Genomic DNA, 26,011 nt, shown 5'->3' with positions numbered 1-26,011 from the left:
ATTAGTTCAGCTAGAGGCTAAAAGAAACAACTTTGGGTTTTGTTGATTTTCTCTATTTTTTTGTTTTATCTCATTAATTTCTGTAGATCATTCATTTCATATCTTTAGTATTTCATTTTGGGTTTCAGCTACTCTTCTTTTGGAGGGAACTAGAGTCACTGCTTGAGATAGTTCTTCTTTTCTAATTTATAATTAATGCTAACCACCCCCCACCAAGTACAGCATTAGCTGCATCCCACAAATATGAATATATTTTCATTTTACACAATTCAAAAACTTTTAAGTCTCCTCTGATTGCTTTCTTACTCAAGGGTTATTTAGAAATTGGTATTTAGTTTCCAAATACTTTTCTTTCCAGACAGTCTTGTCACTGATTTCTAATTAATTCCATTGTAGTCAGAGAACATACTCTGTATATGATTGAATCATTTTATTATTTAATGAGACTTGTTTTATGGCCCAAAACATGGTCTCTCTTGGTAAATATTCCAGTGCACTTAAAAAGAAAGTGTATGTGTTCTGTCAAATGGATAGAGTGCTCCATAAATAATACTTAGGTCAAATTGGTTTGTAAGATTATTCAAGTGTCAATATCTTTACTGATTTTTTTAGTATATATTTATGTTTATTTACTAAATGGTTACATACAGTTTTTAAAGTAAAACATAATATTGCATATAACAGAAGTATCCAGAATGAAATATTTGTTTTTACTTACTAAGAAAACCAGGATCGAGTTATATTTTTCAGGCAAATAATATATACACTTACATTGATTATAGCTAAAATTGCTTGGCTCAAAGTGGACCTAAAGCATGATCTTATGTGTACAATATTGCACAAATCATATGTGTATAACTTCTAGAAACCTAACTAGGTACTGAATCTTCAAATGGTTTTTAAGTAAACCTTGTGAAGCTGTAGATATTCATGGAGGTGTCTTGGACAAAATAAGTGTAGCTGCTTACCTAAGTCTAAATTGATTTGCTTTTATCTTACTTTTTTGCCATCTATGTAAATTTTCATTTACAGAAATTATTATGCTAATTTAAACAAAATTTTTGGAAGCAGTGGTTCTGTGTGATTTGTAAGTATTTTTCCTCCACCACAAAAATTTTACTCCAACTGCTCTGAAGAAACATAGGAAACATAGTTTTGTCTTGGGGAAATTTCATCATTCCATGGCAGGTGATGGTTTCTGGAGGTAGTCTAGTCTGCATTCTCAGACAATCTCCAGGACATGAACATGGTATGTATTTGTCCTACATGCATAGTGTATATATTCTTTTTGAAAATGTACTATATATCTATATACACCTACAGTTATTTGGTAAGAAACAATTCTTTCCTCTAAGTTTAATTTTGTAAAATGACCACATTAATATAACAGTATATGATTTTTAAATATATTTAATATAACAGCATATGATTTTTAAATGTATTTTGAATGAATAAAGTTAATATTCTACATTGAAAGTACTGGGCTGGGGAGATAGCTCAGCTGGTAGAGTGCTTGCCTCACAAGCACAAGGCCCTGAGTTCGATCCCCAGTACCGAAAGAAAAAAAAAATAGATTAGATAAAAAGCATATCTAGGGGCTGGAGTTGTGGTTCAGTGGTAGAGTGCTTGGCTGGCATGTGTGAGGCCCTGGGCTCAAACTCAGCACCATATATAAATAAAAAGGATCCATTGACAACTAAAAAAAAAAAAAAAAAAAAAATGAAAGTATTAAGGGCAGATTTATGATATCTAAAAACTTTGAAATAGTTGTGAAATAATCTTTGACTTAATGTAGAAAAGAAACAACACTAATTATATTTGTATGACATATGATTCCCATCTAATCTCAGCTATGTTTACCATTTAAACTGATAGTAGGTTAAAAAAAGAAAAAAGACTATAAGCCCAGTGACTTGGTATGGCTGAGGGAGGACTGCAAGTCTGAGGTCAGCCTCGGTAACTCAGTGAGACCCCATCCACAGGGGGGAAGAACAGGGGGAATGGCGATGCAACTTAGTAGTAGAGCATCCCTAGGAGAGAGAGAGAGAGAAGGCTGGCGGGGGAGAGAGAAGGACAGAGCAAGGATGAAGGAGAGAGAGAGAGAAAAAAAAAAAAAGAATATTAGCACCCCAAATTTTGGAATGTTAAGACTAACTGAGCAAAAACTGATAGTAAAATAAAATGAAGTATTCATGCAGAAAATGTACTAAAAAAGGTGAAAATTTCTGCTTTTGATCATCTGATTAGCTGTGCTAGACCACTTTTTTAATAACAGGTATGAAAAAAAAAAGTATGATTAATGGTAAAAATGGAAGGGGCCTAGCCTGTGAAAATGATATCATATTAAGTATCAGAGGATAACTTAGGATACAAGTTTCATGAAGCAAAGATTCTCTGCAGATTTTCCTCTATTCCAACAATAACAGCTTAATAATAATGAATATAAAATAATAAATTCCTTCTTACTTAAAAAGTCACATTTTGCCAGGTGCAGTAGTGCACGCCTATAATCCCAGCAGCTTGGAGGCTGGGGCAGGAGGATCTTGAGTTCAAAGCCAGCCTCAGCAACTTGGCAAGGCATTAAGCAACTCAGTAAGACCCTGTCTCTAAATAAATTACAAAACAGGGCTGGGGATGTGGCTCAGTGGTCAAGTGCCCCTGAGGTTCAATCTCTAGTACTTCCCCCCTGCAAAAAAAGTCACATTTCAAGGCATTCCTTCCAGATTCCAGCCTGAGTTATTATCAGTAATAGTTAGGCTCAGTGTGTCTCTACTGATTTTTTACACACTGATCCTAGTACTTGAAAGCAGGGTATTTGAAAGCAGAGAGAGGGGTACTAAAATCTTCAATTTTAACAACTTTCTCTATTTCTCCTTGCAGTCCTATCAGTTTTGCTTCATGAATTGGGAAGGTCTATTTTCAGAGGCAAAACATTTTAGAACTGTTATGTCTGTTAGATGATTATGAAATAAGTGACTAAGAAAGAGCTCTCTTTCACCAAGAAATAGTCTTGGGTCTGGTATTTACTATATCATTTGATATTTACATAACCATTCCAGCTTCCATTTGCTGGAATTAGTATAATATACTTTTTTAAATGCTTTGTTCTTAATCTATTTGCACTGTATATTTAAAGTGGGTTTCTTATAGGCAGTCTGTGGTTAGGTCTTACATTCTTATCCAATCTGACACTTTCTGCCTGTATTTGAGATGTTTAGGCCAGAGTTCTGCAATCTTTTCTTAAGAAAGACAAAAGGGATCTAAGTTTTGCAGGTCATCAGGCCTCTGTGGTAAGGACTCAAAGCTCAGTTTGTAGTAGACATAAATAAGATGTAAAGACATGAGCATGACTGTGTTTCAATTAAAAAAAAACCTTCAATTACAAAACAGGTGGTCAGCTTGACTACAGTTTGCTTATAGCTTGCCACAGATCATCCTATTCTAATGAGATTTACAGGATTACTAATATAGTTGCCATTTATTTTCTGCTTGTCCCATATGTTTATGCTTTCCTCTTTTACTCTCTTCTCCTGGAATTACCTGTACCTTTTTATGACACCTTTTTATCTGCTTGGTAGTTCATCATTTCTTTGCTGAATTACTACTGCTGGCCTGGTGTAAGCTTCAAAGAATATTCCCTCTCTTTCTCTGGCCTCTGGTAGTTCTTTCATGTATGTGAGCTGATCAGAACTTAGTTGAAGACGAGGAGAGGAAGTTCTGCTGACACCAAGTGCTATCTCTGTGCAGCTTTCTTCTTTATGGCACTCTGCTACCACACACTCCAGTCACTTTCATCTCTTGGAGTCCCAAATCTGTCTCTTTGATTCAGGGAAACCTTCAGACTATGCCTGGTTTCTCCCTCCTTGTGTACAGTCTGAAACTCTGTCCAGGCAATCACAGCACTCATCTTATTTGTTTCTCATCTTTTGGGGATCACTGTCCTGTGTTGACTGATGTTCAATGTCTTCAAAACCTTTTCTTCATATATTTTGTTTAGGATTTTGCCCCTCACTGCTTCAAGTGAAAGGGCAAATCTAGTCACTGTCATTCCATCTTGGCCAAATGCAGAAGCCTCCCAATATCTTTGAAAATCAAACTTTCATAGCTGTGCAACAATCCGAAGTAGGATATACCTAATTTTTTCAAAATTATTGCTGCATTTTTGGAAGTTTTAAGTTGCTTCCAATTTTAGCTACTATCACATAAAAAAAAAAAAACTACAAAAATATTCCCCACCTTCAGTTAAGAGAAAAAAAGAATAAGCAAGTAATGAAAAAATAACTTCATAAAAATTTCTAATGGATACAAAGAAGGTCAAGTAATATATTTTAAAGAACATTTTTAAAAGAGACACACTGACAGAAAGATTTATATTTGACAGCAGAAAAAGCTGTTCCATGTGCCTAGCATTCTTTTCCAACATTTTTAGTTTATGAGAGTATCTGAAATTGTATGTAGAACATAATTGTTAGCTTAAAGAATATTAAAACCAGCAGGGATGTCCATGATAATTCTGGGTTCTTAATCTTTGAAGGTAAAAGACATATCTCAGTTCACTCAGTTTTGTCAAAAATTTTTGAGTTTGTATATAAATTACATAACCTCTCTGAGCTGCAATCTCCTTATGTATAATACAAAGCTATTACCACCTGCATTTGTCTTCTACAAAAGTAATGGTTAATTAGGACAAATCAGTGAGTATCTATAAAATAACTAAAGAAAGTAATAACAATTTCAATGTATCAATATCTTTCATATTTTGGTGAACTTCCACTTTTTAATTCACTACAAAAAAGTCAGAATTAGCTAGTTAGCTTTTTTCAAAAAAATTATCTTAAAAGATTAATAATATTTTTAAGAAAAACTGATTTTCATGGTATAATGTTTCATCACAGATTATTCCTTAAATAAGAAATTTCGCTGTACTTACTGGTTCAGATCATACTTTGTATTATCAATATCAATGCATATTCTAGTAATCTGCATTATATCATTATGCCTCCATTTAAAATTTTCTATCTAATCCAAGACTCTTTTGAGTCAGTATCTAACAAGCAAACAGTTGATAAAATTCATTCACTGGCCACGTTAATTAAGAACAAGCTGCACACAAGCTGTCTACAAGGGGTAAGAATATATAAATAACTACTTCCAGCAAAAAGAACAAATTAAAGTCTCAGAAAAGTTACATGCTATGAGATTCAGAGATAAAAGAGCTACCTAGAACTGGAAGGAACTCAGAAAAAACTTTCATAAACCTAGCATTTAATATTCCTTAGAGGAAAGTAGAATTTTTTAATATGTGTGTGTTTTTTTTAAACAATGAACTTTTAAAAGGTGTACTTTCTTGTAACTTATACCTCAATAAAACTGATTTTAAAAGAAAAAAATGTACACACTTCCAGAAAAAGCAATACATTCAACAAAGATATTGAAATAAGAAGATTGGGATTTATATGGAGAACTGAGACCAACATTTTCCTAGAGAAGAGTTCCTTTTTGGCTCCTCTCTCTCCTCATTTGACAACCTGCCTACGGCATCCCATTCAGTCTCATATACTGATGACTACCAACCATGTCTCTTGTCCAAACATCTGCAGATCTCCAGAATCAGTACAATACAACTAGCATTACTATGCAATATCCTCACTTTATCCAGGCATATTAAATGTCACCCATGCCAACATGTCCAAAATTAAACTTAGCATCTGGCCTGTAAAGCAATTCCTTCATTGATTTCCTTTCTAGATTGCTTCATCTAGACCAAAAACTCAGAAGTAATTCTAGATTTCTGTCAGTCATATCTAACTAGTTGGTCACTAAGTCCTCCAAATTCAATTTCTACAGCCACTGCAACTGAATCTCAACTGGCTTCCCAACATCTATCTCACTATTCTTAACTTCTACTACTTATACCAAAGGCCAGGCCTTGGCTTAATCACCTGTAAATCTCTATTCCTAAATACAGTTTATACATAGAGAATTATCTGGTAAGTCAGTGAGCAGAGAAGTGACATTGTTCCCCCTATTCCACAGAGGCACTCTATTCCACAGAGATGCTTTCTTTGCACCTCTGTACACTGTTTCCCTTGGCTTGGAATGCGTGCCCTTCCCAGTCTTGCCCATCTCCAGATTGTGTCTTCTCCTCTGGACTCCATTCCCCCTGTGCATGCATTTCTAATTTAGACCTTATGACCCTGCATTATAATCATCTGCTCTACCTCAAGACATTATTCATTATTGTCACCTCTATGCTATCTCTTTATTAATAATTTATTATTAAAATCACTAGCAATTAGATAAGTATATTTCTCATCTCTAAAAATGAATTTCTAGATAGCAGGGGGTGTACTATAAATCATTATGAGTTGAATTGTGTATCCCCTCAGCATTCATGTCAAAGTCTTAAACCCCAGGACTTCAGAATGTGGCTGTATCTGGAGATAGCACTTTTTAAAAAATTATCAAGATAAAATAAGGATGAGTACTAATCCAATCTGACTGATGTCCTGTAAGAAGAAGAGGAAATTCGGACACACTAGGGGTACACAAGCACAGAGAAAAGACCAGAGGGAGGAGGAGGCCACCTGCAAGCCAGAAAGAAAAGTCTAAGGAAAGCCAAACCTGCCAACACCATCACCTTGAACTGACAGTCTTCAAAATTGTGAGAAAATAAAATTTTGTTGTTTAAACCACCCAGTCTGTCATATTTTGTTATGGCAACCCTAACAAGACTAATAAACTATAGGATAATGCTTGCCACATAGTAGTTATCTAGTATATATTATTTATCTGTCAGAATACTAATGCATTACCCCTCTATCTCAAAGGGCAAGAACTGTCATAATCATCTTTATATTCTAAACACCCAGTGAAACAATCAGCCCATGGTATTCATACACACTAAAAGAAGAAAGAATAAATTTGATTGAATCCTAGAACTCATGAAATTCATCTGTTGCAAATAAATTTGGAAATCATTAAAATCAGACCACAGAGGGCTCTAAAACTGTTGAGTTTGGGGGCTTTATTCCCACACAATTCATACAAAATAAAAGATTCTTGGAAAACTACAAGATTAGGGATGAAATTTCAGCAAAATTAGTCAAATGATGGTATATGTAAGAATGGGCCTTGGAGTAGGAAAAGGATGTACTGCAAGAACCAAGAACGGTGAGCAGTCAAACTTAATATACCATATATTTACAGGATGATAATTAGGGTCAATATCTGACACTGGTCATATTTATAACATACAAGGTATATTTCTCCTCACTTCATATTTAATTTCTGTCCACACCATCCTAAAGGGAAAGAATCTGGGTAAACACTTAGAAACTTTCAAAATGTTGTCTTTTGTCTTCAATGTATATGCTAGTTTTTTCCCAAATGGCCAAGTGTGCTGCAAAATAGAATACTGCAAGCTTTCAAATACTCATGGGGGCTTGTAAAAGTACTACAACATTCATGTAATTTCCACTTGCTACACAACAGACCCAGAGGTTGTTTTTCTGGTGCATGACAAGTGGTTCTGTTGCTAAGAAAAAAAAAAAAAAAACAAACCTCTTGACTAAAGATAGGAAAAAATCTGAACAGAGCTGAAATAATGCTTTTGAATTGCATCACTCTTTGCCTTTATCTGAAAGAGGGAAGGAGGAAAGTTACAAGTATAACATATTTACCTAGGAGATAGAGTTACCATATTCTTCAATTTTGAAAGAATTAAAGATTTTTAAGACTATATAAGGTTGTATATTATAAGATTAAATTGCACCAGAAGCTACAGCTTTTTCCTTAAAAGTAATATAATATCACTAAGTTTTTAATTAATTACTTAAGGGGGAAAACTGGTTTAATACTCTAAACTGACTTTCTTCAAGTACTCAAATTAATTTCATAGTCCCTAGATTTGTTGCATAATAGTATTAAATTAAAGTATAGTCCAGGGAATGCAGAAATTTTCAAGTTTAAGGGGTCATCTAGAGCAAATACACAGGTCCCTACTAAAGAACCAATTTAGGAAAACTGAAGTATGATTTAAATAATGATGATAACCTGAACATAAATATTAACTGTTAACCTTTATGGAACACTTACCATGTCCTGGGCATTATGGCCTGGGCTTAACATATTTACGTGGAATCATATGAAAAAGGCAATTTCATAAGATTCATCCTAATGTGTTTTCTCATTTAACCCTTTAACCACCACAAATAAAGAATACTATTATTATACCTATTATACAGATGAGGAAACTAAAATTCAGAGGGCTTAACTTGATCAAAGTTAAGGAACTAGGGAATGGCAGAGCTGGGATTAAAGTCCAGGTTTAAATATAGAGCCCACATTCCCACCTCCATACTATACAACATCAACAGTCTCGAGGTCCTGAAGAGCTAACAGGCTAAGGGTATTGATACACAAGTACTCTCATATACAGTTCAAAGCCCCATGCAGACACTTGTGCACTATGTCCCCTAACACAGAACCCCAGCAAAGCAAGGAAGAGAAAGCACACAGGCAAGTAGCCCATCCTTTACCACCCATCCTGTTGTAGAATTGCATAAATGCTAAAGAAGATTCCTCTCACTCACAAAACTGCTACATTAGCTAACAGTGGCCTTCATGCTGCTGGTGTAAGTAATTTAAAACAATTTTTAAGAGAAAAATTTAACATTTCAATTAAAAACCTTTATTAAAAAGATACATATTCTTTGATCCACAAATTTCACCATAAATGGTTTAAGGCAATAATTAAAGATGTACCCCAAACTTGTGTTGTAAAAATATTTATCACTGTTTATAGAAGAAAAAAACCCTAAACTACATAATATGGCCAATAGTAGGCATTAGCAATTATATTTCATTTTTTAATGTGGGAGAAATATACTCATTAACTAATAAGCTTTTCAACAAAATACTAAAGGAATGACAAATTTTATAAAAATCATAGTCATTTTAGCAAAACAAATATGCAGTATATATTTTATATACAATACATTTGTGGGATGAGGGGAAGGGATAACATAGGTAGGTATGGAATTGCCAATTATTTTAATTTTCTCCTTTGTTCTTAGTTTTCATAATTTTTTCTGTAACATACATAAAATAAAAACTCAAAAAAGCAAAATAAGCAAAAAGCAACAAGAGGCAAACATCCTAATACAAAGCTTAAGAACTGTTAAATACCAAGTTCTGCTAGACAAACATTTTATTCTGCTTCCTAATTTGGAATTAGAATATGCAATTTACTACCATGATCTAAAAACAAGAGAAAGCCAGGTCACTCTATTATATGACCTAGGTTGAAAACCACTGCCCAAAAATAGAGATACAAAGTACAAATTGTATTCTATCTTTGAATGACAGAAACTTCATGTTTTAATAATAAGACGCATTTATCATCTATTGAAGAAAAAGAATTCTCAATAATAGAACGAGAAAAAACTGCTCCCGAGAGCTAGGAGTTGGCGTGGCGCGCTCAGCTTAGCTTCTCTGTAGTCATGTTAAATATAAACAATTTTGCAGAACAGCAGCATCAGACAAGGCCAGTGTATCACCATGATGGGTTAAGACAACAGCAAGCCTACTCTGCAATCAGGTCTTGACACAAACAAATCGTGAACACTGCCCTAACCACAAAAGAACCTAAACATAATCCTATTCTCATTAATATGAATGACTGCTATTCCTTTACCAATTACAACTTTAGCCTTGCTCCATTCTTCTTGCCTTCTAGGTTTTTCAAATCTCCCAGTCTCAAAATTATCCTACTTCTTAACAACATCCCATTCCTTGCAAAGTCCTGCTCCCTTATACTTTACCCAATTTACTTAACATAGACACAAACCCTGTATGGTTCCCCATGATGCACAACCCTCCTTTTTTTTGTTTTGGTGGTGCTGGGGATTGAACCCAGGGCCTTGTGCATGGGAAGCAAGCACTCTACCAACTGAGCTATCTCCACAGCCCCACAACCTTCTTTGTTATAATAAATCCTCTTTGTTTATGATATACTTATCTTGTTTAACTATAATTATGTTCCTGGTGGACTTCCTTAGAAAACAATGACAAGACTTGAGTACAAACTGGGATTACGAATAAAATTACATTAAAATATCCACACCTATAAAACAGGTATCATTCTGTACAGAAGAGTTTTTTGATATGTAAACTTATCCCATTATAGGTTCCCAAAATATCAAAATTCCCTGTGTTTATCAGCATTAGTGATGCTGTCTAAATAAATAAAAATTTCGAATTAAATTTTCTTTTGCTCAGTTTTCCATCAATCTGAAGAAACTCCAAATATCAAAGTGTACCTTGAGCTAAGTATTCTTACCTCCTGGGTCCTTATCTGGATTATACTCTAAAGCATTGCTACAGATGAGGTCAATATCTTGCAGGAAATCTTTAGCAGTAAGATAATTATGTTTATCAATTTTAGTTATTACTGTTGATAAATCCATTGGTTCCTTGATTACTTCCAGATAATCTGAAACCTAAAACAAATAGAATATTTTAATGAAAAGTATTTCCAATTTCCTCATATGATCTATTAGTTCAAACAGAATTCTTTAAAAATTAAATCTTGATATTAAGAAATAAGTATAGATAAGAGTAAAATTATACTACTACTTATGCTACTAAAGTTACTATCTGACATACTTTCCATGAAAAGCTTCAGTTTTCTAAGTCATATCTAAATCAACTCTGAAAGGCTGCTCATCTTGAAATCTGAAACACTCTCAGCTTTATTATTGTTTTTTTATCCTTTGGGTTTATCTGAGAAGAGAATGTATGGGTGAAAGCACCCAACAAACATCATTAAATGTTATCTCAAGAAAAGAAAAGAAAAAAAAACAAAGGAAAATAAAAAGCATAGACTTTTCATTTCATTATAGTAATTCTTCTGGCAAATTTTTAAAAATTTTTTAGCAAAAGTTTTCTATCTTTTGTTGTTTTACAGGGTGAATTGTTTCATGGAAAGTATTTTCCACTCCTTTGGAGTCATTACAAACATTCTGAATCAACAATATAACAAAATTAAGTATTGTTTCTATAATTAGTAAAAGCTTTTCTGGACTTGTCTTTATAAACAAATCTACAAAAAAGAAAAAATTTTGTTTTAGATGCTATTTTCTGGGAGACAATCCAAAATAAGAGATATAAAGTCAAGATTTGTATAAATAACATTTTATATGTTATATCACTTGACTAATAAGAAATACTATCAACCTATACATCTATTCCAAGTCTCAAATGAAATAAAATAATTGGGTTTGATATGAAGGCAATCTTAGCAAGAATGTCTAAAAGGACTGACTTCTGGGGACAGGGCAATTTCTACTCTCTGAAAGTTAAGGTTGGTTTTCTCATGATTTCAGATGGCATCAATGCCATGATTTTTAAGTTTATATACAGATGCACAAAGGTGCATATGTGTAATGTGTAAATATGTTTTCAAATTTTAAGATTACTTATACAAATATTAAGTATGGGCATGTGTGAATTAATTTATTTTTCAGTCTCCTAGAGCTAAAAAACCAGTCGATCTCTTGTAGGGCAGCAATGGAGCTACTAGAATGAGTAATACTTCAGAAGATATTAGTTGGATTCTTGGTTCTGGGCATGATCTGTGTACAAGCAGAAATTACTGAAAAGCACTATAAAAATTTGTAAAATTAAAGCCTATAATAATTTTGGCACATATGCTTAATATTATATTTGAAAGTTTCTAAAGTTTTATTTTCTGAAGTTTTGCAGTCTGTTTTGGAAATTGATAAAGTTTTTAGACATTTCAAATTAATTATCTGCATATTTTATGCTTTAGGTTATCTCAGTTTTAGCTCGGTTTTCCCTTTCTATCCTTTCCAGATACTCCTATGCATTCAGTTTTAAAAGCAGACAAAAACCAGCAGCAGTGTGAACCTGAGAAGAGCAAAGGAGAAAATTAGAGAAGCAAACCCTTAATAAACTTATTATCTGATCAGCATTTCTATTCCCTTGCACTGCTTTACCATGATTTACAGAAATTTTATTTTATTACGGACAGATATCACTTAAAATCTGACAATCTTTTCTGGTTAGAAAGAAAAGTGTTTTCTTGAGCAAGAGCAAAACTGACTTATTCCCAGGATGGAAAGATGACTGATGCTTTTAAACAGTGTCAGGTCCAAATACAAAAGTGGGGAAGGGTTTATTTATTTAAAACAACTTCCAAATTGGAGGAGAAAAATGCTCCACAAATATAATATGCTATTTATTAATTAAAATGCAAATTAGGCATGTCCTGTTATTCTAGTGGAAAAAGATATAAGGTAGCCATGATATAAAGAATGTGGGCTTTGATTTTTCAAAAAAAATTTTCAAGTCTTGGCTGTATCACCTGCCAACAAGCTTCAGTTTCCTCAGTTGCAATATAAGAATAATAATGACTTCACAAGATTTCTAAGAAGAGCAAATGAACAAAACTATATACTGCAGATATATATTCAAATAAAATTTTAGATAGTTCCTTTATTCCATAAATTGGAAAATAGTTATTTCTGGACTTGCCAAGGGGTGGGAGGTAGAGGATAAAGCTAACTCATTCTTCCCAGTCACAGATGAGGTAATGGTTCCAAAGGAATCTGCTCACCAAAAGCACAGATTTCACAATTAGGACGTAACAGTAAACTTTGAATCATTTTATAATTCAAGTTTAAAAAAAAAGAAATTAAAAAAAACTTACAACTAAAAACACCAAAGCTGTTCAAACATGGAGTCTGAACTATAAGAAGGCCAGTAAAGATTACATTGTGTTCATCCATACACTATATTATCCCAGGATAAAATTTTTTAAAATTTAGATTATTACAGTAGATTCCAAATGGAAAATTCCTTTTCTCATCATGACAAACCATGCTCCCACAAGCACACGAAACAATACATATACAAAGTGAGAAATTTTCCACTGGGAGCAGAGAAATTCTTGGAGAGAAAGTTTTAGGTGCATCAGATGTGCTTAACTTCAAACAGCATCACAGCTACAGGCATTTCCAAAATATGAAAGACAATGAAATTTTCAGGTTCTTCAGTCACCTCTTTCAATGAGATAAACATAATTTGGGAAATGTCAATATTAATTGGTACTGATTAGTTAATACTAATATACTCTGAAAGCAGGATTTATCCTGGAATAAAAATAGTCTAGTATGGACATTTCACTAAAGTAACTTTTAATCCTCCTCTTAAAGGGTATGAGATCACAAAGATCAGTAATAATTAAGAGGACATATACAAATTGGTCACTCATTTCATCCAAAAGTCACCAGATGTTTGCTGATGACATTGGTAGTTATCACATGGATTAAAATTTTACAGGCTAGGGGTAATATTCATCCATGCCTTTGTTTTTTTTTTTTCCTTCCAAAAAAAGATGTCAATATTTTTTTTCTTTTAGCCAGTTCAACTTCACTGTTTGCACACTACTGAAACAAGACCTCTTCAATATCCACCGGTTTGCTGAAGATGTTAAAGCGTTTGTCTGTGGCCAGCCTCTTGGTTACATCCCTGAGAAACAACCGCAACTCCCTTAAAGTATTTTCCTCCTGGTCCTCCATCCGATTTTTTTCTGATTCTGACAACTGACGAGGTGGAGAAGGTAGTGCAAGAGGAAGCACTTCCATAGCACAAAGAGCTAAATAAAAGAGAAAAAAATGTCAAGATTCCAGCAAGGTGGGCCAGAACCTCAATCACTTTTCTGGCACTCTCCCAAAACATTCTTTAAAGAAAAGGAGAATTACAGATATATGTGAACCATGCAAATCCAGCAAGTAAAAATTTGAATAGAAACAAAAAGTAATTTAGGGACTAACTTTACTTTATAAAATAACTCACAACAGGACCCCTTTAAAGGACAAACTACATGATTTTAAATAATTTGAAATGTTACTTATATAGAACTTATAAAAAATACTTCAAATCAACATAAATACCTTAAAGTATTATACAGATTTTCTTTTAAGTCAACCTGGTAGCCATATATGGGGCTTCCTAAAATGGGGTAGCCATATATGCCAGAAATGTAGTAGGCAAGTGACAATTTTTTGTTCTTTTTCTATTACCAAAAGAATTCTGATTTAAGACAGGTCCTTTACCCAGATATTCTGCCACATAGCAGGGATAGTGAATAACACTTGCAAGGAAGGAGTGGGAAAAAAAAAAAAAAAAGAAACTAAAGAAGCAATCCCAAAGTCAAAGAAGAAATAGGAAGCCAGTCTAAAGTGTTATATGTAAAATTTTTGGTAGTATTTACCCTAAGACAAAACAAAACTTTTCTTAGAAGGTAAAAATATTAATTTTCCTAAACATAATGCTCTCAAATTCCTTAAAAGATCTTCCTGGCATGACACTGAAGCTCAGGATTAAAATGCTACATATTTTGACTAATTTCTAAGCAGCTGTTAAGATGAAAACAAAAGTCAACAAAACAATTCGAAAAGAGAAAGAATTATGCTAAACTTAAACCTAAAAAATTCAGAGCTTTGGGACTAAAAATATGTCTAGGAGTATGAAGGACTAAAATGAATCATTTTCACAATGAAATATTTAAAATACTGATATTTATACTTACAGGAAACCACAACCAATGATCAGAGAGTGTAACTTACATAATGAATTTCCCACATTTTCTTAAAGAAAAACACCCATACTTACAGCAATCTGATAGGCATTCACTGAGAAAATTTTGGAAAGGAGCCAATAAAGGGCAAAATTATCAAAATATTGACTAATATAACCAATGAAAAATCAAACAAAAAAGCAGAAAATTATGAAAAAGTAAGGATTTGGCAGGGAGGGGAAATATAATTAATGTCCTACAAGAAAAACAAAAGATAGAACAAGGGAAAAGAAGGGAAATTGCTATTTCACAGAAGAGGTTGAAAGATTAAGCAGACGTATCTTCTCCTTTATGCATCTTTAAAATGGGAAAAGAAACTTTTTTGAGTGATTCAGAACACAGTCCTTACCTAAAATAAGAACTGAAATCTGACAAATTCTTAAGCCTTTCTTAAAGCTATGAGTTTCAAGCCAAGAAAAATTCAATGCTTAAAACAAAGCTATGATAGATTTTTAAATGCTACATAATGGTTGCTAAACATGTATTTGAAAAATGAATAAAAAAAGAAAAAAAGATAAACATTCTAACCAGGTTCAACTGACAAACCTACTTTGGTCCACAAAGTCATTAGCACAACACCTGGTATTCAAAACACACCAATTCACATCCTGAGTATTTAAAGTGACTAAAGCTGAGCAGAAATGAAAACTTTTTTCTTTGGTGTTTTGAACAAGTAGAATGTGAAATCCACCAGAGGATCTGGATGGGAGGGATGAGAAGTTCTTCTTAACAAAGCTTTAATGAGGCTATACTTTCCAATCTCACGTCAGGTGAACACAATGGTCACTTTTACATGTGTTCATCTAAAAATAAATAGAATCTAACAAACTGTATTCACTTGTATAAAGAAAGAGTTAAAAAAAACTGACTCCAAGAAAAGGTAGTTCTTAACTCCATCCTCCCCTTATTTTCATAACAGCTTTAGGACTTACCAGTATGTTTCCTTCGTGGTGGTGGCATTGATGCCTGATTGAGAATCAGTTCCTGGAAAAATTTCCTTCTGTCTTCTTCAATAGGCCTTTGAATATACAAGACCTCTTCATATTGTATTCTAAAGATACATTTAACCTACACATACACACACACACACACAAAGACATTGAACATACAGAGAATTAAAAGTACACATATACCAAATTGCAATTTCTTCAACTTCCAGTACTGTTTTCAATATTCATAGAACATTCATGGGCTGAACAAGAACAGAAGATTGTCCAGTTGCCCAAGTCACTAATAAATGATACTATATCTGGGGAAGAGCTGTATGATAATAACAAAAGAACTGTAGCAAAAAGTTGATTATAATATTCAAATGGCAACAATCTCAAGAGACTTTACAGAAGAGTTGAAAAGGTAATTATCTCAAATCTATAAGAGGAGCTAGAAGGGCATTCACGCCACTGTTATGGTTTGGATGTGAGGTGTCCCCAGGAGTTCACATGTGAAACAGGGCAAGAAGGTACAGAGAAGAAATGATTGGGTTGTAAGAGTCTTGACCCAATCAGTGATTTAATGCCCTGACAGGGATTAACTGAGTGGTAACAGGAGTGAAAGAGTGTGGCTGGAGGAGGTGGGAATTGCGCAAGGCTTTGGGTATATATTTGTATCTGGCAGGTGGAGACCTCTCTCTCTCTCTCTCTCTGCTTCCTGAGCACCATGATGTGAGCTGCCTCCCTCCACCACCCTCTCCCTCCATGATGTTCAGCCTCACCTCAAGTCCCAAGGAATGGAGCCAGCCTTCTATGGACTAAGACCTCTGAAACCGTGAGTGCTCAAATAAATTCTTCCTCCTCTACAGTGTGCTGGTTGGGTCATTTAGTCGCAGCAGTAAAAAAGCTGACTAAAACAGCCACCTTCTCTTACCCTCATGTTTCTTTATATTTCCTATCCACTGATTTCCTATCCTATGCTCTTTCCCTACCAAGTACATTTCACTGTATCCTCTGAAATTTTGTTTCCATTGCAAATAGACTAGACCTTTGATCTCATCACAGTGTTCTATATACTACCTTCCTTAAATTCCAAAGCAAAAAAAGTCAGTCATTCTCACAGCCCCCAGCTCCTTCTACCTGATGATCACCTGCCTCACAATTATTTACCTGCTCTATAAAGACTTGACCCCAGATCTCACCCTTCTGAGATATGCTATTTAAATCCTCTTTACATCATTCTCATTTTTCATCATGACACTTAACACTGTAGTTTGTTTTTTCAGAAGGTCTACTCTTACCTCCTAGACACCAAACTCCCTAAGAGCAAACAACACCATTTTTTATTCATTTATTTTCTTATACCCACCACCATCCATGGAATATAACCTTTTTTTTTGGGGGGGGGGGTGCCGTACTGAGGATTGAATCCAAAGTTGCTCTACCACTGAGGTACACCACCATCTCTTTTCTAACTTTGAGACAAGGACTTGCTAAATTGCCACGGCTGGTCTTGAACTTACAATCCTCTTGCCTCAGTCTCTTGAATAGCTGTGATTATAGGCATGAACCATTGTGCCCCGCTATAAAATTCTTAATAAGCATGTAATACATGTTTATTAATTTTGTTACCCAACCCATATCAAGTTGGAAAAAACAAATTAAAAAGGGAGACAATCACTAATGTAGAAGAAGCAACAGCCATGACAATGTGGAAATACTGGATTAGGATTCAAGACATCAGATTCTAGCCCCAATACAGCCAAAACAATCGTGGTAAACTTCGGATAATTCATTTGGGTTGCCATTTCTAGCCACTTACTGGATTAACTCTATGAACTGAGTACACTAATTTCATATATGTTACATTGTTAAATCTTTATAAAAATGAGGTCTGTAGTATTCTTTTCATTTTACATGATGAAACTTGGGCTTAGAAAGGTTTAAATGGTTTGGTTCAAGGTCACAAAGTGCATAAAGCATAGATTATATAAACTAATGGCCTTTTCCAGCTCTGAAATTCTGAGAAAAGAAATAAGGAAAGGTAGACATCAGAATTCAAAACCTGGATGAAGAGCTGAAGAAATAGCTCGTGTTGGAGAGTGCTTGCCTAGCATTCGCAAGGACCCCGGTTTGAATCCTTGGCCCCTCACAGGGAAGAAAAAAAAAAAAAAAAAAAAAAAAAACCTGGATGAAGTATCATTAACTCAACACAAAGTCAAGTCATTTAAAAGATTTTAGACTTTCACCTTGTGTCCTTCTAGTGCACATTTCTAGTGCACCTTCATGCACATTTCTCTCTAACCCTTTGATCTATGCTTTGCTGGCCCTTCTTATTTGAATGTTCAAGAAGCAAATTTACTTTAGCATGCACTGTATGACAAATATCATGCCAGACACTGCAATAAAATTGAAGAAAATATGCTTGCTCCCTATTGTCAAAGAAAGCATATAATACCATGCTGGAAAGGGTATGACAAGGATAGTGAACACAGGGGAAGATTCTGAGAGGGGTAAGGGTGCAGAGGCATTAGACAGTACATAGCACAAAGGGCTTACACATCGACTGGACATTAAAAAGTAAACAGAACTCAATATCCCAGAAATATCATGATTTTGTTCAAATAACATTTAGTTTTAAATATTCTTTTTTCTGATAATTTTCAGCATTATGTTGCACTTTGTGAATATAAAAGCCTACCAAGAGGAAGCCTATGATAATCCACTGATACTTTTGTCAGGTCTTCGCCAGGAAGTTAGAATCCATCATTTTATAAGTAGGCCCAGTTATTTTTCTTTAAGTTTACTCCTAACCTTCTTTTGACATCCCAGACCCAAAATTCATACTGCCACAAAGAACTTATAACTTCCTGAACAAACCATGCTTTCTTTCCAGTGGTACATGCTATTCATTCTTTCCTGAATCTTTTTCCCCCTTCTGCAAATGTTGTTTTTTTTTTTAAATTGGTGAATTGTAATTTTACACAGTAGTGGGATTCATTATGTCATGTTCATGTACACACACACACACACACACACACACACACACTGACATATAATATAATCATATAATCAATCTCTTTCCCTAGTACTTTTCCTCGCCAGATCAGTTTGCTCTACTCTACTGATCACCTTCTTTTCTTGTTATTGTTACCCTAATCCTAAACCATTAATCATGCTCAAATTAAACTGATGCTTTCCTAGGACATTCTTTCCTGGGTTTTCCCAGGTTTTCTTAGGCATGCATTCCAATATTTCTCAGTAAGCTTTTTTTAAAAAACACTGTTGATTTTTAGTAAACTCATACAATTGTACAAATATCACATGCCAGTTTTAGGACATTTTTATTAATCCTCAAAAGTTTCTTCATGCCTAGTTATGGTTAAACCTCACTTACACTCACATAGCTCAACCAATCACTACCGACTTACTTTCCATCTCTAGATATTTGCCTCTTCTAGAAATTTCATATTATATGTTATCTTTTGTGTCTGGATTCTCTCACTTACCATGTATCTTCAGGTTTGTGCAAATTGTAGTGTATATCAGTATTTCATTCTATTTATTGCTGAATAGTATTTCACTTGATGTACATATCACATTATGGTTAGCCATTTATCAAGTAATGAACATATAGGCTGGTTCCATTTTGGGCCTGTTAGGAATACTACTACTAGGAGCAGTCACACAGAAGAGCCTATGTGTGAATATATGTTTTCATTTCTTTTATGTAGCTACCCAGGAGTAGAACTGCTGAGTCACTCCATAAATTTATGTTTAATTTGGAAAGTGGCTGTACCATTATACAATTCTACCTGCAATGTACAAGGACTCCAGTTTCTCTATATCGTTGTCAACACTTGGCATTATCTGTCTTGTTGATTATAGCTATTCTAGTGGGCTGTAGTAGTAGCTCATTCCTGGATGATATACTTATTAGCCATTTATGTATTCTCATATGAACCTCACACAAGAGGAATCACAGAATATTTGACATTTTGTGAATGACTTATGTCACTTGGTATAATGTCTTCAAGATATCTATGCTGTAGTATGCACCCAAATTTCTTTCTTTTTAATGTTCCATTGATTATATATGCCACGTTTTATTTATTCATTGATTTGTCAATAGACATTAGGGCTGTCTCTACTTTTAGCTGCTATTAATAATATTGCTATGAACATGAGTATATAAATACCCGTTCAAGTCCCTGCTTTCAACTCTTTTGGGTATACACCCAGAGCCATCTTGCTGGATCATATGGCAGTTGCGTTTAATTTTCAAGTAATTGCCATAATATTCTCCATAGCAACTGCAAAATTTTATATTCCCACCAGCAATGCACAAGGGCTCCAATGTCTTCACATGCCCCCAACACTATTGTTTGTGTGTTTTTAAATAATAGCCATCCCAATGAGCATGAAGTAGGATCTCATTGTGGTTTTGATTTGCATTTCCCTAATGACCAGTGATGCTGAGTTGTCCATTTGTATATCTTCTTTACAGAAAAGTCTATTCAAGTTCTTTGCCCATTTTTGAATCATGTTGTTTTTTATGTTTTTTGTTTTGTTTTGTTATTGTTGTTATTGTGAAGCTATGCTTTATATATCCTGGACATCAAATCCTTATCAGATATATGATTTCCAAGTATTTTTTTTTCCCACTTGTGGGTCTCCTTTCATTCTGTTGATAGTACCCATTGATGCAAAAAAGTTTTAAATTTTTATGAGTTTCAACTTACTTATTTTATCTTGCTTGTACTTTTGGTGTCATATCTAAGAATTCACTGTCAAATCCAGAGGGTCCTAAAGCTTCGTTCCTATGTTTATATCTAAGAGTCTTAAAGTTTGGGGTCTTAAATTTAGGTCTGATCCATTTTGACTTAATTTTGTATATCCAACTTCAATTTTTTGCATGTGGCTATTCCCAATACTGCTTCTTGAAAAGACCATCTTTTCTACATTGAATGGTTTTGAAATCCTTGTCAAAAATCATCTTATTAAGAGTTTTTTATACAGGCTTGATGTAAGTCGTTTATCAGATAAGTGATCTATTTGATATATTTCTCCCAATCTGGGACTTGCCTTTTTTTCTTTTCCCCCTTTGAATACTGGGACTTGAACCCAGGGCTTCATGGAATGCTAGGCAAGTACTCTCCCACTGAACTTTATCCCCAGCCTACTTTTTCATTTTTATTTTAAATGATGTCTCTTAAAGAGTAGAGTTTTATTTGAGCTCAGTTGGTAGAGTGCCTGTTTTGCATGCACACGGCCCTGAGTTCAATTCCTGGCACCACCAAAAAAAAGAGAGTAGAGTTTTTAATTTTTTCTTTTATGTATCATACTTTTATTATTATAACAGCACTTATATTGTATTTTAATTTTTTAAGGTCTCTCTTTCCACTAAATTTTAATTCTTGTGGAAAAGTAAATGGCTTTTTGTTTCTCATCTATTTTATTCATTCATCCATCACATTTACTATGCTAGAAATATGTATGCATATTTAGGTCTGTTTGTGTTTGTGTATATATCCAGAAACTGTGTTAGGGAGTTAGGCACTGTGAACAGAATACTAAAGAAAGTAGACACTAACTTGCCTTAAGTAAATTCAGACTTACTAGTATACTGCATCACAAATAACAGGTACTTAATAAATTTTTGCTGAATGAACAAAATGGTCTTAACTTGATGAATATGTAATTCCTCATTTCCCTAAACATTCATCACTCCTCAGCATCACAACATCCAGGAACTACTTCTATGGCGTCTTGGAGAATGTAGGGCAATATAAGTGTATGATCTTTGGAATAAGGAAAACCTGAGTTAAGATCTTTGCTTTCCCATACTAGCTGTGAGTTACTTCACTCCTGTTAGTCTCTATTAGTCTGTGAGTCCTGTTCTAATCTAAAGCAATGATTTCCAAAAAAGTTTAGAAATGTTTCTTATATGATATCAATAAAAATTTGAAAATATTCTCTCCAGAATGTTTAAATATAGTGTTCTACTATTATTTCTATCATAAAACATACATGCACAAAATATTTAAGACAATATGAAAAATAAACATGGATAGAAGTTTTCATGTTTTTCTAGTATCCAATGTACAGTCTGAATATAAACCTATTTGGGGGAACTGGACTACAAGAGAGAAAAATACATACAAAGAAACATTTACAAGAGAACATAAAAAGGGCTCTAGAAGATGAAACTGTCATGCTGGCCCACTAACAAAGCACTACTTCCATTGGGAATAATTCTTTTGGGGTCTTCTTCTATTTTTAAAAACAGAGAAGACCTGAAACGTTTCCTTTCATCTTTGAATAATGGGTTTGTTTTCTGATTAGAAAAGTAGCATTAATTCCACAAGATTTAGAAAATGACAATTAAAAAGCATGTTATATGATCAGAAGTCTCAGAGAACTGCCATGATATTCACTTCACAAAATATGAACATTAGTTCTTGGTTAATAAGGGCTAAAAATGTAGAACATAAAATGAGGGGAAAAAAGTTGAAATCTCAGGATTTTATGCTAAGAAACTACTATTTTAGCTACTGATTTAGGGTACTGGTAAACAAATAATGAAAAAGCTAACAGTACACTTTGAATTCATTAAACAGTCTGACAGCAACATAGCAACATTGAAAATGAGTATAATATAATGTTAGTTTTAAAATATTAAACCAAAAATAAAAATACATATGTATATTGATAACAGTACCAAGATAATAGACTCAAAAGACTTTTTTTCTTTTTTGAGGGGGTACAGGGAATTGAACTCTGGGGCACTTAACCACTGAGCCACATACCCAGTCCTTTTTTGTATTTTATTTAGAGATGAATCTCACTGAGTTGCTTAGGGGCTCGCTAAGTTGCTGAGTCTGGGTTTGAACTTGAGATCTTCCTCCCTCAACCTCCTTAGCCACTGGGATTACAGGAGTGTACCACCATGCCCGGCTCAAAAGACTTACTTATAAAATTTTAAAACAATATACAGGGGAATTTTCAGGGAATTATCATGTTCTCAACTGGAATGTTGAATTTCCCAAATATTTTTTATGATTTCTCTCTTTTAATAAAATTACAATAAAACTAATTGACAGAGAGGCTCTAACTTTTAAAAAGATGTTCCTAGGTTACGTACAGTTTCAGTCTATTCTTTTAAATCAACTTCAACTGCATTCATACTTTATAATACTAATATAATACCAAACACTATATTTATAGCTTTGTGATCTGAAAACTAAGCTTCCATACATTGGCTCAGAGCAACAACACTGTCTAATACCCACATTCTATAGATAAGAAAACTGAGGTTATTTTAGCTTCATATATTTACTCAAGATCAAAAGACTAATAAGTTAGTACCTTGGTTTTTCTGACTCTTATTATATACAGTATTCTGCTAAACTTCATTGCCCTGTATGATTATAAACATTTTGACTAATGGTCTTCATATACTATCAGATTTTGAATAATCAAAAATAAATTTCTCTAGATTTAATATTCTTTCCTTATAAGAGCAGCAAATAATTCAAGTTCATCTTAGCAAGATAGCTCATGAAAGCTGAAACATAAGTCAGTAAACACATACCTTAATCATAAAATTTAACAAAACCAAGATTTATATTATAATGATAAAACATATAAATATTTTATATTATTATCATTCCTACTGTGTCACCTGGGCAAATATTTCGAAGCATTTCTCAAGGACACTAATCAATGACCCAATAAGCACAGAATGTTAAGACAACTTTTTAAAAAATCTCATTAACAAGAGTTGATATACCAATTTCTTTCTTTTTTTTTTTTTTTTTCTTTTTTTTTTGACAATGAAACTATTTATTTTAAAACCAAACCACTAGGAAAATATATCACAGCCCTGACAGAGCAAACAGACAGGCTATATTATCATTTCAAGTAATAAGTTGGTAAAAAGACAACATGCTCCTTATTCAAAAGATAAGGTGCCATGCTGGGGCAAGAACATTGCATGTTGCAAAGGCCCCAGGCAAAATGGCATCTGGGAAAGGGTTCTGTGTGGGGTGCCCCTCCTTTGCTTTCAAAGAGGGGTGTGGGGGCTGGGGATATAGCTCAGTTGGTAGAGTGCTTGCCTCACAAGTACAAGGCCCTAAGTTCAAACCCCGGCAACGCAAAAAAAAAAAAAAAAAAAAAAAAAAGAGGGGCGTGTGTGTCTGTGTCACAGCTTGTCCTAGTCCAAGCTGTTTACTTTTTGACTTTCCTATTGTCAGGGGATTATATCAGTAAGGCTCTGTTAATTCAGGGAACTAAGTAAGCAATGCTGGATTTAGGCTTCTGTTCTGTGAAAACCATTTTTTTTCCTTCCAAGTACAGTACTTCATAACTTTCAGCTAGGAAACAGTCACTATTTTACTATTTATTTCCAGATACTGGTATATGTATTACAATCAAAATTCCATTCTCTTCAAGGGGGAAAGATTATCCTGTCACTTTACTGCAGAAAGCCTCAGGGCTCATACGCTGGTGGTGGAAGCTCTGCTTTCTATACTTAATGTGACATTGCCAGTCTGTTTTTGCAGTGGTCTTCTAGCTGAGAGATGCAAAAAGAATTTGAAGAAATCCATATCTTGATGGCCATAAAGGGTATATATACACAAGGAACCTTTCCAAGTTCTTATCCAAACTACTCTTCCTCTCAAATTCATACCTTAAATCCACTTAATGCCTTGTATATAAAAAACTACCAAACAAAATAAAGACTTGGAAACCTTTTCCCCCTTCTAGATTATTGATCTCCTGGATTTTGTTTTATAGCTTATGGAAAATGGTATGATACTTCTGGTAAATAGGAGGTTGGCAACAAACACACACCTGTCTTCAAACTCCACCAGGTCACTGGCAGTCCAGAAGAACCTGCTATCCTGTAGGTACCTGTAAGAATCTGCTGCTTGGAGGGCTCTGGCTTGGTACAAGGGAGCTCTCTACTCTCAGGACAACCACTTGCGAATGTGAAGTTTAGCCTCTAAAGGCTCTCCTTTCACTCAAATTTTAGCACCATTTTTTTTTTTTTTTTCCATTTCACTTTCTTGGATCAAAACATAAAGGAATCAGTGTCTAGAGTCAAGTTTTATATGCCTTAAACTTGTTGCCATCCTTAGTTTCTTCATTCATAAACTTTGCTTAAGACTAAAATTCCCATTCCTCTTTTTAAATAGATTCCTGCTCTCAGCCCTAACGGCCACTGGCAAGAACTTTTATTTCCCAATGGATGAGAGAGACTCTTTCATCTTCTTGGTCATAGTTGGGATGAGGTGCATGTGGTCATCCACACACTTGGTCACACAACTGTCCAGCTGCCGCTTCACCTGAAGCTCTTTACTCCCAGCATCTATTAAATCTTTGGCTTTGTCGTTGCAATGCATGGTACACCGGGCCAGACGGTCCTGGAACTTGTCCAACTCACTGGTCACCAAGGCCTGGGCTTGAGCCAGCGGGCATGGCAGCGCTCAATGCATTGGTGCACCTGCTGCATGGAAGCCTGGCTGTCCTCACAGCAGCTTGCACTACACCGGAACATGAGTCCCTGCATCTTCCGGATGTTCTCCCTCTCCACACTTCTCACCATAGAGTCCACCGCCTCCTGCACCCGGAGCTGCTGCACCTCCGCCATGGCGACCCCGCGCTGCACCGCCCCGGCCCCGGCCCCAATTTCTTTTCTGAATCAATTGTGCTTTTCCCTTTGTTCTGAACTCAAAAGCTAAATTTCAGGTTTTAAAGATATACTTATTAGATAATATGCAATGTGATACTACTAATGAAAGAACTAAAAAGTCAAATCCCACCAACTTTTCTCGCAGACAATAAAGAAAGTTAATTTATAAGGCAACTGATGGTAAAGAGCTTAGATTTTCTTAGAAGGCTCGCTTTATATGTGTCAGGTTTTGTTCTAAGCATGAATCATCTCAATCTTCAAGACTGAGGAAGATATCACTACTATACTAAAAAAGAAACAAATTTAAAACATTAAATAACTTGCCTCTATCACATGGCTAATAAGCAGTACAACCAGGATATGAACACGTATATTGTATATAAACAATAATTAGAAAAATATATATTTAATTGGTTCTTACCTCTTCAGGCAATTCACTGTACATGGTTTCAGAGGTAGACAATAAAAATATGGGTGAAAATGATGGTATATCTTGTAGCAATGTCAGAAAAGTTGCTCTCACAGTTTCACTGACAGCTTCCCACCAATCGCCAATGTGAGGCATGTAAACAATACTAGGTACTGTTCTTCGAGCTTCTCGAAATATCTAATTAAGGAGAGAATGGGCATTTAAAAACTCAAATTCATTATTCTACAGTCTACCCAGCAATATCTAGGTATATAAAATGCATCAGGCTTGTCACTGTATAAAGTTTCAGT

General features: G+C 34.5%; 1 protein-coding gene and 1 pseudogene across 2 annotated transcripts in view; both read right to left on the bottom strand.

Moving 5' to 3' along the window:
* The window catches only part of ATAD2B (ATPase family AAA domain containing 2B), a 158,365-nt gene that overhangs the window by 18,056 nt on the left and 114,298 nt on the right, over positions 1-26,011 (bottom strand). The window contains 4 exon segments of the mRNA XM_079109618.1: positions 10,343-10,502; positions 13,500-13,681; positions 15,598-15,733; positions 25,713-25,898. Of these exon segments, the coding sequence (XP_078965744.1) occupies positions 10,343-10,502; positions 13,500-13,681; positions 15,598-15,733; positions 25,713-25,898 (664 nt within the window).
* On the bottom strand, positions 23,781-25,264 carry LOC306643483 (protein FAM136A-like; annotated as a pseudogene). The gene has a single exon. The product of its transcript is annotated as a protein FAM136A-like (transcript).

Source organism: Sciurus vulgaris (assembly GCF_902686455.1).
Source record: "Sciurus vulgaris genome assembly, chromosome: 14".
NCBI lineage: Eukaryota > Metazoa > Chordata > Mammalia > Rodentia > Sciuridae > Sciurus > Sciurus vulgaris.
Note: the sequence above shows the minus strand (reverse complement) of the source record. Positions and strands in the feature narration are given on the sequence as shown.